The 13,211-nt window shown below is 29.1% G+C and overlaps 2 protein-coding genes across 5 annotated transcripts; one reads left to right on the plus strand and one right to left on the minus strand.

Moving 5' to 3' along the window:
• Positions 1-1,408: 1,408 nt before the first annotated feature.
• On the minus strand, positions 1,409-2,254 carry LOC130447073 (HIG1 domain family member 1A, mitochondrial-like). 4 transcript variants are annotated; one of them, XM_056783731.1, is made up of 3 exons: positions 2,030-2,240; positions 1,830-1,922; positions 1,409-1,709 (listed from the first exon to the last, which is right to left on the minus strand). In XM_056783731.1, the coding sequence occupies exons 1-3, from the start codon at positions 2,037-2,039 to the stop codon at positions 1,525-1,527; spliced, it is 288 nt and encodes a 95-aa protein (XP_056639709.1). In that variant the 5' UTR covers positions 2,040-2,240; the 3' UTR covers positions 1,409-1,524. The 4 variants fall into 4 exon arrangements, with proteins under 4 accessions (XP_056639709.1, XP_056639699.1, XP_056639723.1 ...); XM_056783721.1 differs by having other exon boundaries at positions 1,830-1,925; positions 2,030-2,237; XM_056783745.1 differs by having other exon boundaries at positions 1,415-1,709; positions 2,140-2,254.
• A 1,812-nt stretch (positions 2,255-4,066) lies between these two features.
• LOC130447070 (RWD domain-containing protein 1) lies at positions 4,067-8,379 on the plus strand. The gene is made up of 2 exons (XM_056783705.1): positions 4,067-4,793; positions 5,603-8,379. The coding sequence occupies exons 1-2, from the start codon at positions 4,301-4,303 to the stop codon at positions 5,833-5,835; spliced, it is 726 nt and encodes a 241-aa protein (XP_056639683.1). The 5' UTR covers positions 4,067-4,300; the 3' UTR covers positions 5,836-8,379.
• Positions 8,380-13,211: the final 4,832 nt, after the last annotated feature.

Raw genomic sequence — 13,211 nt, forward strand, 5'->3', positions numbered from 1 at the left:
TTTAATTAATGCTAATGCATTGAGTTTTGATCTATTTATTGAATTGGATCATTCCTATTTCCTATTATTCTAAGCTTCCTGGTTATTCTCGTTATATTTTGCCAATCCATTCATTATTCGTATATTGTAATTTTCATGACCTTTTCATGAATTTCTCAGATATTATCTTTGAACTGTGTTATTTCGGAAAAGTCGTTGTTTGTGGACATGATCATGTACCTCCATGAGATAGATTAGTTCTATTGAATCTGGCTACTGTGTTATAGTTTTTGACAAGAACAGGCTAATTATTATTTAACCAATGCTCAGTGATCGGCAACAATCTCTGGAAAATGAAGCTCCTCTAGTAAAAGATACAGTTCATATGTTTTGTGTCTTAGGGATTGAATATGAATAAGAAACAAACCGAGCATGCTATCGTTCAGTCTTTCAGAAGGTGCTTGCTTCTCTGATGGCGTCATTTTAACTAAAAATTTTCACTTTAACTTGGAGAGCCACTGGAATAATATTTGCTATTGTTTTATCTAATTTTTTGAAGCTGTAGACGTATCTCCGTTGAAAGCGATAGTATAGCTCACGCAAGGAATTCATGTCGCTAGGGAATCTCTATCATCAAATTCCTTGATGGAATTGTGTAACAAAATAGTCATACTTGACCGAAAGTCTGGTGTGTGTGCCTTGTAAAAAGTCAATCCCTTTAAACCGTTTATTGATAAGCTGTATATTCTGTACCATGCTTTACCAAAGAATACCCGCGTTATAGTTATATTTGATTACAATCGAACTGGGAGTTTAACAGTTGAAAATTAGAAGGGTAGTCTCTTTCAAACAGCTTGAGCAATTTGGCAGAATTTTGGAATTCTAGCAAATCATTTTTTAGCAGGTAAAAAAGACAAAACACGTGATAGTTCAAGCAGATGTAAGTATGAAGGTCTGCTCAGGAAACTGGCATCCTTTGCTTTTGCTTTGGCTGTAATGTATAATGCAATGCAGGAACTATCAGAAGTAAGTGAAGAACTTCCATACTAAGATGTAAATTTGTTTAAGGCCAACAAAAATTTACAAATACTGGCCAACAAATTTGTTGCTCGTAATGACAAACCGGGTATATTTTATTAGCAAGCGGTGATAACAACAAACGATTCATGACGATCGAACTTTATGAATTTATGAACTGCTAGCTGATCATTTAATTTTTTACGATAAACTCACATATTTTTAAGTGTCAAGTTTGCATTCTGTGACTTAGCAATTCTGCTCTCAAAGGATTATGAATTTCTTGCTATTTTTATTTATCACCTACATTGGAGTAAGTTTTGTCAATTATTATCTTCTAATACCACTACCATCTTCAATTCATATGCATTTATATTTTATTTCATATGTTGAATACTTCACATTAAACACATAGAGGTAAGCAAATTATATTTCAAAAATAAATTAACATTTGAAACAAATATATACATACTATTATAAATAATATATTTTATTTACATAAAAACCTACACTTCAAAATTACTAAATTTACTCAGGTTTATTGAGTATATGTTTGTTGACCATTGTGTAGATTAAACCTAAAGTTAATGAACCTACAGCCGCTCCTTGTGCTCCAACCCGAAGATGCATTAAATACACACTTGTACTCATTTTGCCTTTATTTTTAAATGCATAAACTCCATAACCTACAGCAGCAAGACATACTCCAATAGCTAGAAAAAAATATCTGAATAGTATAAAAATCACAGTTTTTTTCTGAACTATTGGTGAAATATATATAACAATGCTTTAATAACCAAGCTAATAAACATATGTTAATGAAAATATATTACCTATGGGAAAAAATGGAGTTTCTTTCGATTTTCTAACAAGTCGATCTGATTGACTTTCTTGTTCGTAGAACATTCTGCTTGATTCGTTCATTGCTGCTAAAAATTAAAAAACTATATATATAACTTCTATTATGTATTGAACTTAAAAAGTAAAAACTATGGTGCAATATTATTAAAAAATAACAAGTGTATTTACTTACTAATGGACATGATTGCTCTGTAATGATTATGTACAAAAATAAAATGGTAAAAGGAAAGCACTATTTAAAAATTACAACATCCAATCCACTATTCCTAATTTCAAACAAACCTGAATGAGTCAATTTTGGATTTTTCTGTAATACTTAAACTTGACCTTGGACTGTCATGAATCAAATGGGCGAAAATGATTATGAAACTAAAAAACTTCCATTATGTAAGGTTAGTTTGCTTTAAATGAATGACATTACAAACCATAGAGAAAATAAAAGTGTAGAGATTATAATAAACTTATAAATTAAGATAGCGTCATCTATTCACCAACCTTTGCCTACGGAGAGAAGATTAAGGGGATCTTTCTCTTATCGGGTTAATTCAAATACGTCTTTCTCAAAGCTAAAAGTAGTATTTAAATAACTTTTCACAATACCTCTCGCAATCCATTTAGGACGATGTAAATTTAAAATTAATACTTTATAGGTATAAAACACAAACTTTTACCTAGCATTTTTGCATATGTGAAAATGCAATATACTTTTTCATTTTTCAATTTTATCTTTCTCTAACAACTTTCAGCGTTTTGTTTCAATTTCCGATACAGTAGTGCCATCTTAAACAATCATATTATAATGCATAATTTACATGCTAGGTTCTTCTTTTTCGGAAACTAATTATGTTCATTGTTGTTCAGAAAGTAATAGAAATAATTGTGTCATATATTAGGATCCTATATACCATAGTATACCGATGGAAAAATGAAATCAGCTGACAGGTTTTGCTTTTCGGAAAATATGATCTCATATCAGGTAGATCTTTATCCAGAACGGGATTTTCATCAGAGACTCCAATTGTCGAGATCCGTTTTCGGTGGAAATTTCAAATATAGAATTGAGCTTATAAAATTGTTGATTTTGTGCGATAACATCAAACATTTCCTCTGTTTATGGACTTTGATTCAATCATATAGTAAATTTTAGGTATTTAATAATTATTATTGACCATTTATCAGCGCTTTACCAACGCACACTTACTTGACAAGAAACATCTATATCAATGAGTTATTTTTATGTAGAGGGTAGTGGGGATGTAAATGTACACCCTTGAATTTATTTATCGAAGGAAAATAATAAGCCCATATATTATCACGCATAGTGCACGTGATCAAAATCGAAAACGCCAGAGCCGAGCATATAACAGGACCGCACTCAAGAAATAATTTGCGGTTTCATACAGCAGAATAATAATATAAATTATAAATAATATGTGTATTGAAACATTAGAATAAAATCTTAATTTTTTACCTCAACAAACACATTTTCTTATTCCCTATCAGGTGACATTGACCATTTTGGTATGGGTTGAACCCAAGTATCCGTTCGGACAAGTTTAAGAAAATTACGCAACTGACAAAAATAAAAAATCTGCAGTGCGAAAATACGAATCCGGATGCTGTCCCTGTATTACACCAGACCAATATTTACGTGAAGATAATTTTTTTGTCGTTCATAAACATCGTTGTTTCAACATAGCATAAGCTTACATAGGAAAATGAATAAAAATACGAAAGATATTAGATTATTTGTTTTTTAATATTTTTTTTTCTTTACAACTTATAAAAAGTTATTTATTTTTTTTTTATTTTTATTATTTGAAATTAGAGAACCTTTTAATTTGTCTCAATTTTTGATATTCATATAAAATATGCAAATTCGGGAATCAGCTCATCTAATTTCTGTTCTCAGAACAAAAATTTATTGGAGGATATTTTGCAACTCTTTAGATCTGTTTCATTTTCTTATTGGAGTTCAATATTATGATAGGTGATCATTATTTCATCTACATCAAAATAAATTTCTTTAATAGCATAACTCTAATATGATTTGATGGCCTTGATTTTAGTTATCTTTTAATTATTAAAGGTATATTAATAGCTAATATATTTCATATCGAAACAGCCTGAATCCATGACATCATTACCTCTGTCGGGAGTAGTAACACAAACCACTTATACATATAGGTGATATGCGGGTACTACAACTACTGTATATTATTTTGGAATACAAGTAGGATGTTACAATCATGGGTATCAAATGGAACGTACCCATCCAATATTTCGCCGTAAAAACAAACTTAACCTACATCTAAACTCACATATGTCAATGAGGGTTAAGTGAATTGTTTCGTTTAATATTAAACTTTAGTTTATAATATTATTTAAATAATTAAAACTAGCAACTCGATTACTATTTACTTATACAAAAGATTTGGAAGACATGGATTATCAAGAGGAACAAAAAAATGAAATAGAAGCACTAGAATCTATTTACTACGGCGACTTTGAAATAATTTCAACTAAACCGTATCATAAATTTTCAATTCCAATTAAAACTGAAGAATACGAACCATATATGGCTAATGGATTGAGCTGTGATCTTGTTATTTCATACACTCCGAAATATCCTGAAGAAGCACCTATAATAGAAATTGATAATTGTGAAAATTTTGATGACGAATATGAACAATTACTTTTAAATTACTTAAATGAACAGATACAAGAAAATTTAGGCATGGTTATGGTATTCACATTAGTTTCCAGTGCCCAAGAATGGTTAAATGTGAAATGGGAAGAAATTAAGAAAGAAAAAGAAGAACAGATAGCCCTTAGATTGAAGGAAGAGGAAGAAGCAGAAATGAAGAGATTCGAAGGAACTCGAGTTACTGTTGAAACATTTATGAAGTGGAAGAGACTGTTTGAAGATGAATTAGGTAAAGCAAAATATTACTTACCTTGTGAAAAAGTTAAAACTGTAAGCTCGAAATTACCATAGAAGTGAATGTTAACCATAGGGAATATGCTTTATTACTAATTTCTCCTACCAAAATATATGGACACAAATTGGGTACACACAATTCAAAATATAAAAAATCAAAGTTTTGATTAACTTGAAATTAAATTTTCTTTAATATCAAAATATATTTTACAAGAATTATTTATCTTTAAGTTAATGTTCACAAAACTTTGTTTTATTTGAAGAACATTTTACTAAGTTCAATTTAATACCCTCAATAAGAATGTTTTTCGCAAATAATGCTATTTTCATTTGTATCAAATTTGTGTCTAAATTTTTTACAGTTTGCTTTTAAATCAGGTTAGTTTATTAGTTACTAATTCCAAAAATATGCAGTTATTTTAAGAGAGGGAGTTTATAGGCAATGATTTTCAATTAAATTACTTCAATTATGTAGTGAGGCTGACAGAACCCCTAAAATCTCAAATGGAAAATAGTATTGAGCCTCAATTTAAATATATACTACCACTATATAAACTAACAATAAATTAATGAAATTTTTGACCTATATTTCATAGTGACCTCAATTTCTATATATTGTGATAATATATGAAGAACTAACATAAATGGTTGGTTAGTTAATTTTGTTTTTGTATAATATAAATTATTTAAAGTACATATTTTATATATTTTCCAACATTAAGAGCTTTTTATCTTGAAACATGTTTTGAGTAAAATTCCAAATTTTAGTAGGCAATTTCAGTTGACTAAATAATTTTCTTTTAGGTATTACAAAAAAAAAAGAACTATTAGAAAAAGAAGGGAAAAAACTGACTGGCCGAGAGTTATTTATGCAGGATAATACTCTTAATGAATCAGATCTCAAATTTTTGGATGAAGGAGATGCAGTTAAAGTTGATGAATCATTGTTTCAGGATTTGGATGATCTCGATATAGATGATGATGAAGATGATGAAGATTTCGATCCTAATAATTATCATAGTGATTCTTCAGATTGAATGATGTTTTCTACAAATTCCTGTTTTTTTCTTATTGTTATTATATAGCATATTAACCATAAAATGTTTTCTTGGTGTAAAATTGCATGTATATTAAGAATAGTCCATATTTGGGTTCATGATGACTTCAATTATCACTTTAGATTTGTTTCATTGGATTGTTTTAATATTCATCATTCTTCAAAGATTATGACAAACAAAAAAAAATAACAAAGTTAATTCTATTTCCACAAAAAGGAAAAACTACTAACAATGTAAATACCAATAATATTGGCCCTAATCAAAATGTGGTTTCCATTAATATGCCGGAATTTTGGGTTAAAATTGTCTGTCAATACCTCACATTAGTATTTCATTGGTCTAGAACTGTAAACTTCAATAAGTCCTAAGTTAGGGCTGGTGGATGTCAACATAACAAAGTACCATTCTAATTTACACTTTCTTATTACTGGTTAATATTGCCCAACTTTTCCTTAAATATGTCTATTCCCCAAAGAAGTATTTAATGGCCATTGGGTACTCTCAGTATAAGCGGGTAATAGTGTAATTTACTATTTGCTGAAGTCTTGAACATTATTTGTCTTGATACCCCAAATTACTGTTTATATGGACCCAAAAGCTAGTGGAATCCAATATAAAGCCAACTTTTATCAGTAAAATGTATGGGTGATTATTATATGGGAATCTTAAAAAGAATGATTTTAGGGTTGAAACAATTGAAATGCTTATCTGATGTATTGACAGACATAGTATTTACTAAGTAAGACACATTAATGGTCCTACACTACTAAGTTAAGCAAAAGTGTTTGGTACCCTGTTATACTCACTTAAGTGGGACACTTTTGCCATTGGCATATTACGGGGTCCTTCATAGAAATCTTGCCAGCTATTTTCTATATAATTTAGTCTATTTTCATACTCAAAACTGATGGTATATATGTATTGTCATCATCTTTGATCAACATATCTATGTATTTTTTTTCTATTGTCATAGACAAAAGTAGAAATTGGGAAAGGAGATACGGCAACAGTTGTGACAAATTGTTAGGACTAGGTTCAAATACAGAATATAGAGTTTGCAACTTAAAACTAAGGTAGAAAACATTAAATTCATAGGAATTTTACAAGAATTTATACAACTTAAAGCCATCACAAATCTCAATCGATTATTGTAATTTAAATTTTATCATACATTTATACATATTTCTCATATTGTACTTGACCATAATTTCAGTCCCAGATGTTTCAATGTTTCGCTTTTTTTAAAAAATTATTCAAATAATCCAATTTTGAAACAGAAGAGACCTAAAATCAAGAATATTGAGAAATATAAACTTATCAAAAGGTTTAAGAAATTAAATTTATACCAGCATGTATAAAATAATGCCTACCTACTGTAATGTTGAACTTACATATGGAACTGAAGCCAAACAGACTCTGAAAAATTTCGAAAATATCCTCCACAAAATTGCAAAACTAAAACACCGAAAAATTTTTCTATTCAGATGCAAAAACGATAAGTTGATACCTATATTTCTAAATTTAAAATTATCCTGTATAAAATTTAGAAATAGTTGCCTGCAGCATGAATATCAAAATCACGTTTTATCTAGATTTATTTTCCAAGTCATACAACTATCTATTACTGAATCATCTACTCTAGTAAGAAAATTGGAAAATGATTTCAAAAACATAACAGTTAAAATAAATAAAATTATTCTTATAAATATTTTTCAGAAATTTGAAGAAAGATGTTGAGAAAGAACTAACTCTCTTTTTAATAAATGTAAAGAAGAAAATTGATAAACAAATATTAAACAACATATTGCTAAAAATACAAATGAAATAAAATCAAAATGGATCGAAAATTCAACTGATACTGTGATACCAAATGAAGCGAAAGAAGTTTTATCTTTAGATCCCAATTTCGCACAAAATATTTCTAGTGACAAACAATTACCTGTGACAAATATCTTATGTAATATTGAATGCAACATCAATCATTTAAATAACGAAATTCAAAATAAAATATTATTTTTCCAATATTTAGATGATTACATTACTGCCATACCCATGAATCAAATTGCAGAAAGAGTTATTAGAACGCTGAAAACGATAATTCACGAACACTTCAGTCTTATCAGTATAAGTACAAATGGATCGTTGTTTTACCTCAAATCACTAAGAAATACATTGATACGAAACACGTAACAGTAGGACAAGCTGTAAACCAGAATTAAATGACAGCAACGAAAAGCTGATTTTAAATAATAAACTCAGTCATTTGAAAATTACGGAATCTAGAAAATAGAGAGTTGGAGATATCGTGGGAATAAGTAAAGCGAAACATGTTATTTTCAAAGTGAAAATAACGAATAACATCATTTTATCAGTTTTCAAAGTGCTTAGATTAAATGTATGTTATATGCGATATTTGTGCTGCAACTAGTTTAATAGGAAAAGCGCCCAAGGAATAGATATATTACAAAATACATGTATTTAATTAATGATTCAACTCTATAAAACAAATATATAGAAATATAATTTTTTGTTTTATTAAAGTATCCTCTAATTTCTCCACTAGATCAGTTTTCTTTTTCAATTATTGCACGTGCAGTATATGATTAGTATTAAAGTAAATGTTGAAGAATTATGTTGCTGATGCTCCTGCTGTCGTCGCTACCTTTAGTTGTACAATTATCATCAAAAGAAATTAAGTCGAAATCGAATAAAACGAATCTTAATTGGTATTTTCCTTAATCATCACCAAAAAGGCTTTCAATCAAATTCAAAGTTCACATTTGAACGAATTAGGATATCAACGTCTGTGCTCGACATAACTTTAATGTTGAAAGTGTGAGTTCTATAGCTTTTGAGGTATTTCTGTATATTCTTTAATTTTGTCCCATTTTTTATTATATATTTTTCACAATGATAATAGGAATATTTGTATATAAAAAAACACATCTAACGAAATAAATACATATTCATTAGGAATTTTTATACTTTTAATTTTTTCATTGAAATCCCATTTATTTTGGTATAAAATTGTTTTCAAAATATGTTTCAAATAATTAGATACTGGGGTAAGAGGAGTTTGAATATTTGAAACAATAGGTCGAAAGGGAATGTCAGGCTTGTGCAGATTTGGTAAACCATATATTTTAGGGGGTAAAGCATTGTGAATTTGCAATTTTTTTTCATCTGGTGGCAAAATAAAACGTTGTTCTTCCCAAGGTCGAATTAGATCATTATTTTGTTTTTCATAAAAATTCGCAGGGTTTTGTTTAATTTTTTTGTAAGTTGTCACAACATTTAATAATTTCATAAATTTATTAGCATAATCTTCTGATTTCATAATAACAGTTTTATTAGATTTATCTGCTTTTAAAATTTTGAGATTTCTGTTTTGAATGATAAATTCTTTGATTTTATTTATATTTTTAGGTTTGATGTTGCTCTGTTGTTTGTTTTTTAATTTATTTTTAAAATTAGTGATAATATAACTGTCGGATCTCATTTTATTTTTAATTTCGTTATTTAGATGATTGGTGTTGCTTTCAATATTACATAAGAAATTTGTCTCAGGTTATTCTTTGTCACTAGAAATAATTCGTGCAAATATTGAGACCTAAAGATATTTAAACTTCAATCCTAGTCACAAAAAAATCAGTAATAATAAGTTTTGCTGATAGATCTATCCAACTATCAGATCCTGAATTTAAAGGCTTAGCTATTCAAAAAGAAAAAACTGCATTGAAACAATTAGTAGTTCAACATGATATGATTATAATTAAAGTAGATAATAATAATATGATGTGAAAGAAATATAGATAAAAATAGTAGAATATGATGAATGGAATGGAAATAAGACAGGAAGGTTATATGGAAAATTTTATCTGTCTGGAAGGAAGTACTAACATTAACGGAGAAAAAGAAGAAATAAAGAAACCTGATTGTGGACTGTAATAGTAACAAAAGAACTGTCGTTGAGAATTTAATCAGAGATTATGGGCACTGAATAAATAATGAGCCAATAACCAAGAGAACGAAAGGAATATTTCACATTTCATAACTATATAGATTCCTATAATTTTAATTAACCATTTGCTTATTAATCTATTTCATGGAATAGGTATAACAAATGTTAAAAGAGTTAAAATCTTCAAAAAACGAACTTCTTCATATTAACTCCAAAGATGCTCTTCTTATCAAGAATGTACCATCGAGATGTCTAATTCCGAATGTTGATAACTGCACCGAATGCAAAGCAACAGAAAATTTTGTGCAGGAAATATCTAAAGGTATATTGATAAGAATAGTTCACCCTTTTAAAGTTGTGTCCTGTTAATTGAAGAAACAATAATTGTTGATGAAGGTGACCTTTACACAAAGGAAAACATTCAAGAATTTTCTGCTCCAGAAGCCGTACTCATGATACACACGAAAGACGACGAAATCAAAATAGAAAAGTTGAAATTTCCAAAAACTGACGGTCAAATTTAACCAATAGAGCCCTTGGAAAATCTACTCTAAGCTACACTCTACGGGACTCTCTGCAGCTATTGATTTTTGGAAAAAAATTCAAGAATAAAACAAGGATTTTAAACTATAATTTTATTTGAAAAAAAAGTTTGATATCAAATGAAGCAAATGCTGCTTATTTCATAATGTTAACAGGAATATTGAAAAAATACCAGTAGCTAGTCCTTTAATTTAAAGTTTCTAGCTTTACTAAAATTTTAAAAAATAAACACTTAATTTTAGTCACCACCTCTTACATATGATATCTCGGAAAGGGGTGGGCTGAGGAAATTTTATTATAGAAAAGACCCATCTTAATTTCACACGAGCAATCACCTCATCAATTGCATAAATTTTGAAACATCCTGTGCTTAAAGCGATCGATCCATTCTGGGGTTAATTGGGGATGACCTAACCTTAAAACTTCACAGAAGTTTTTTATATGAGTGTTGATTTAAAAAATTTCATTTCAATACTATCGATAATTTAATGCTGGAACTATTTTTAATCAAGGAAAAGTCCAAAATAACCAAACACATATTTTCAACAATGTTATTTAAAAAGTTACAAAAAAGTCAAGAAGTGGCTATGAATTCATACATCAAATTTGACAATTTGCAATTCAATTCTTTTAGTAATTAAATCTTTATATTTTTTTGATGAGTGGAAAATTCTCATTGAAGGAACAAGTGTCATATTTTGGTCTCCTCTATACGCCTCTTCTCTGTGTCGGTAGCTAAGCGGGACACCACTGTTATTGCATTAAACATAGGATAATCACAAACCTATTTATAAAGATGTATCTATAGTTAACGTTTTCTTTCTTATTAATTTAAATATGGCAAGAAAAATTAACTAAATCTTTCAGAAATAAACATTTAATACCTGTCAGTTTCACATATCGAATTATCTTCAAATGTTTTTATTTTAATCAATACTAATTCCTACATGATTAAGATTTTGACTATCAACACAAATATGTATATGAAATTTCCGGAACCGTAGACGATATTTATATCGCTTACTACCACTACATCAACCTAATTACACTGTTAGACGCAAATTTCGATAAGTTCTCATTGTCTGAGACAATGTAATTATGAATGTTATTGAGATAGTAGAATCAACAGAATTAGAACAAAATTTTAGTATCACGAAGTGCATATAAAAATTTTAACGGAAAATACTTAAAAGTTAAAAATTGTTTAGAAAGACGAACGATAGTATGTAACGTGTAAGGACTTGATGTGCCGCCTTCTTTAGAATGTTTCATATTTTGACTAATACTTAGCGATAACATAACTCATCTACCGTCTAAGAACAAAAAGTAAAACATTGAAGCCGCGTTTACACCGGAGTTAATAACACAAGTTTTTAACATTTTTGTTATTAACTGATGTTAATAACAAAAGTCATTAACATATGTTATGTTTAAAACATAACACATTTCCTTTGATCTTTACCGAGTTAATAACTTTTTGTTAAAAACTCGTGTTATTAACTCCGGTGTAAATGCGGCTTAAGAAATAAAAATGTAAAAAAATTGGGAACCAAACGTTTATTTTTTAGCCAGTCGGGTTAATTACTCAAATATACCATACTAAAACATATGGCCTTTAAAATCAAACTAAATACTCCTTAATTAGAGATACAATACAACAGTATTCACTCAGAAAATAGAATTTAAGACCAAAGTAAACACGAATCTCATGAAAAGTATATAAACCAGTTCTCCTACAAATGCTATCTATTTCCAATAATTAAGTATAAACTAACTTTTAGAGCTTTCTGGAACGCAATAATTACGGTGAAATTAATTTTTTCATAGAATTCGGATTCGATTGAGATAATGGCTAAATCTGTAAGCATTTCTTGTTCTATATTATTTCTCAAGTGATTTTAAATAATTTTTAATTTCCTGAAACTTCTTTCGCTTGAAATTACAGACACAGATGAAAAATGCCAGAGCAAAATTTGGAAAACTAAGAATAAAAAAGATTTTTTTTATTTGAATGGGTTGTTACAGTTTATATCTTCAATGGGACTTTCATCCTGTAACTTAATGTCTAAATCTATGTAGACTTTCATAAGATAATCATCAGAAATGAAACTGATTCATCATTGCCCCCATAATCAAACGGGTATGTCTCCTGAGCTTTGAGATGGGAAAATCGGAAGCAATACCTAAGTCTCTAGCAAGTATTGTTGCTGATTCGTCAAATATTTCCAAATTATCGTCAGAATTCCAAATATGTAAGATTATCTAACCCTTGAATACATTCCGCAATATTAGATACAGAATGTTGAGGTACTTTGCTTGACATATTAATTCTTGATGATAAATCATATCAAATTAAAATTGAATACAGAATTAAAATTTTTCGAGAATTTTAATTAGTGATGTATGTATGTGTGTATATATAGATTTGTAGTCTCGTATACACTGCGACCCAAAGGATTCGTTGTGTTCCCTTTTCTTGTTGCGATACTGAAGAACCAGTGTTTACAGCTGATCCATTAATCCCACACCTTTTAAAAAGTCTAGAATGTGGGATGGCTTTAATTGCCAGAAATCTTAGTCTTCTATTTGAAGAGCTCCCAGGTGTAGTGCTTGGGAACTTTTTAGTGTTTGACACTTCGAGAAAATGTGGATAGCAGATCTACTTTGGTTATAGTTTCCCAGAAGAGTTTTTTTCTATCTCAGCCTCATTAGGTTGCCCCGATAATTGATTTTAGTCCCATCAACTTTCTTTTTGAGTGCTTTTTTCATTGTTCTTTAGCTAATGCCACAGAAAAGTCCGGGTCCCATTAAGACCTTATCATCTATTTCATTTCCCTTCGCTCCAGTGTGT

Source organism: Diorhabda sublineata, chromosome 1 (genome assembly GCF_026230105.1).
Source record: "Diorhabda sublineata isolate icDioSubl1.1 chromosome 1, icDioSubl1.1, whole genome shotgun sequence".
Classification (NCBI taxonomy): domain Eukaryota; kingdom Metazoa; phylum Arthropoda; class Insecta; order Coleoptera; family Chrysomelidae; genus Diorhabda; species Diorhabda sublineata.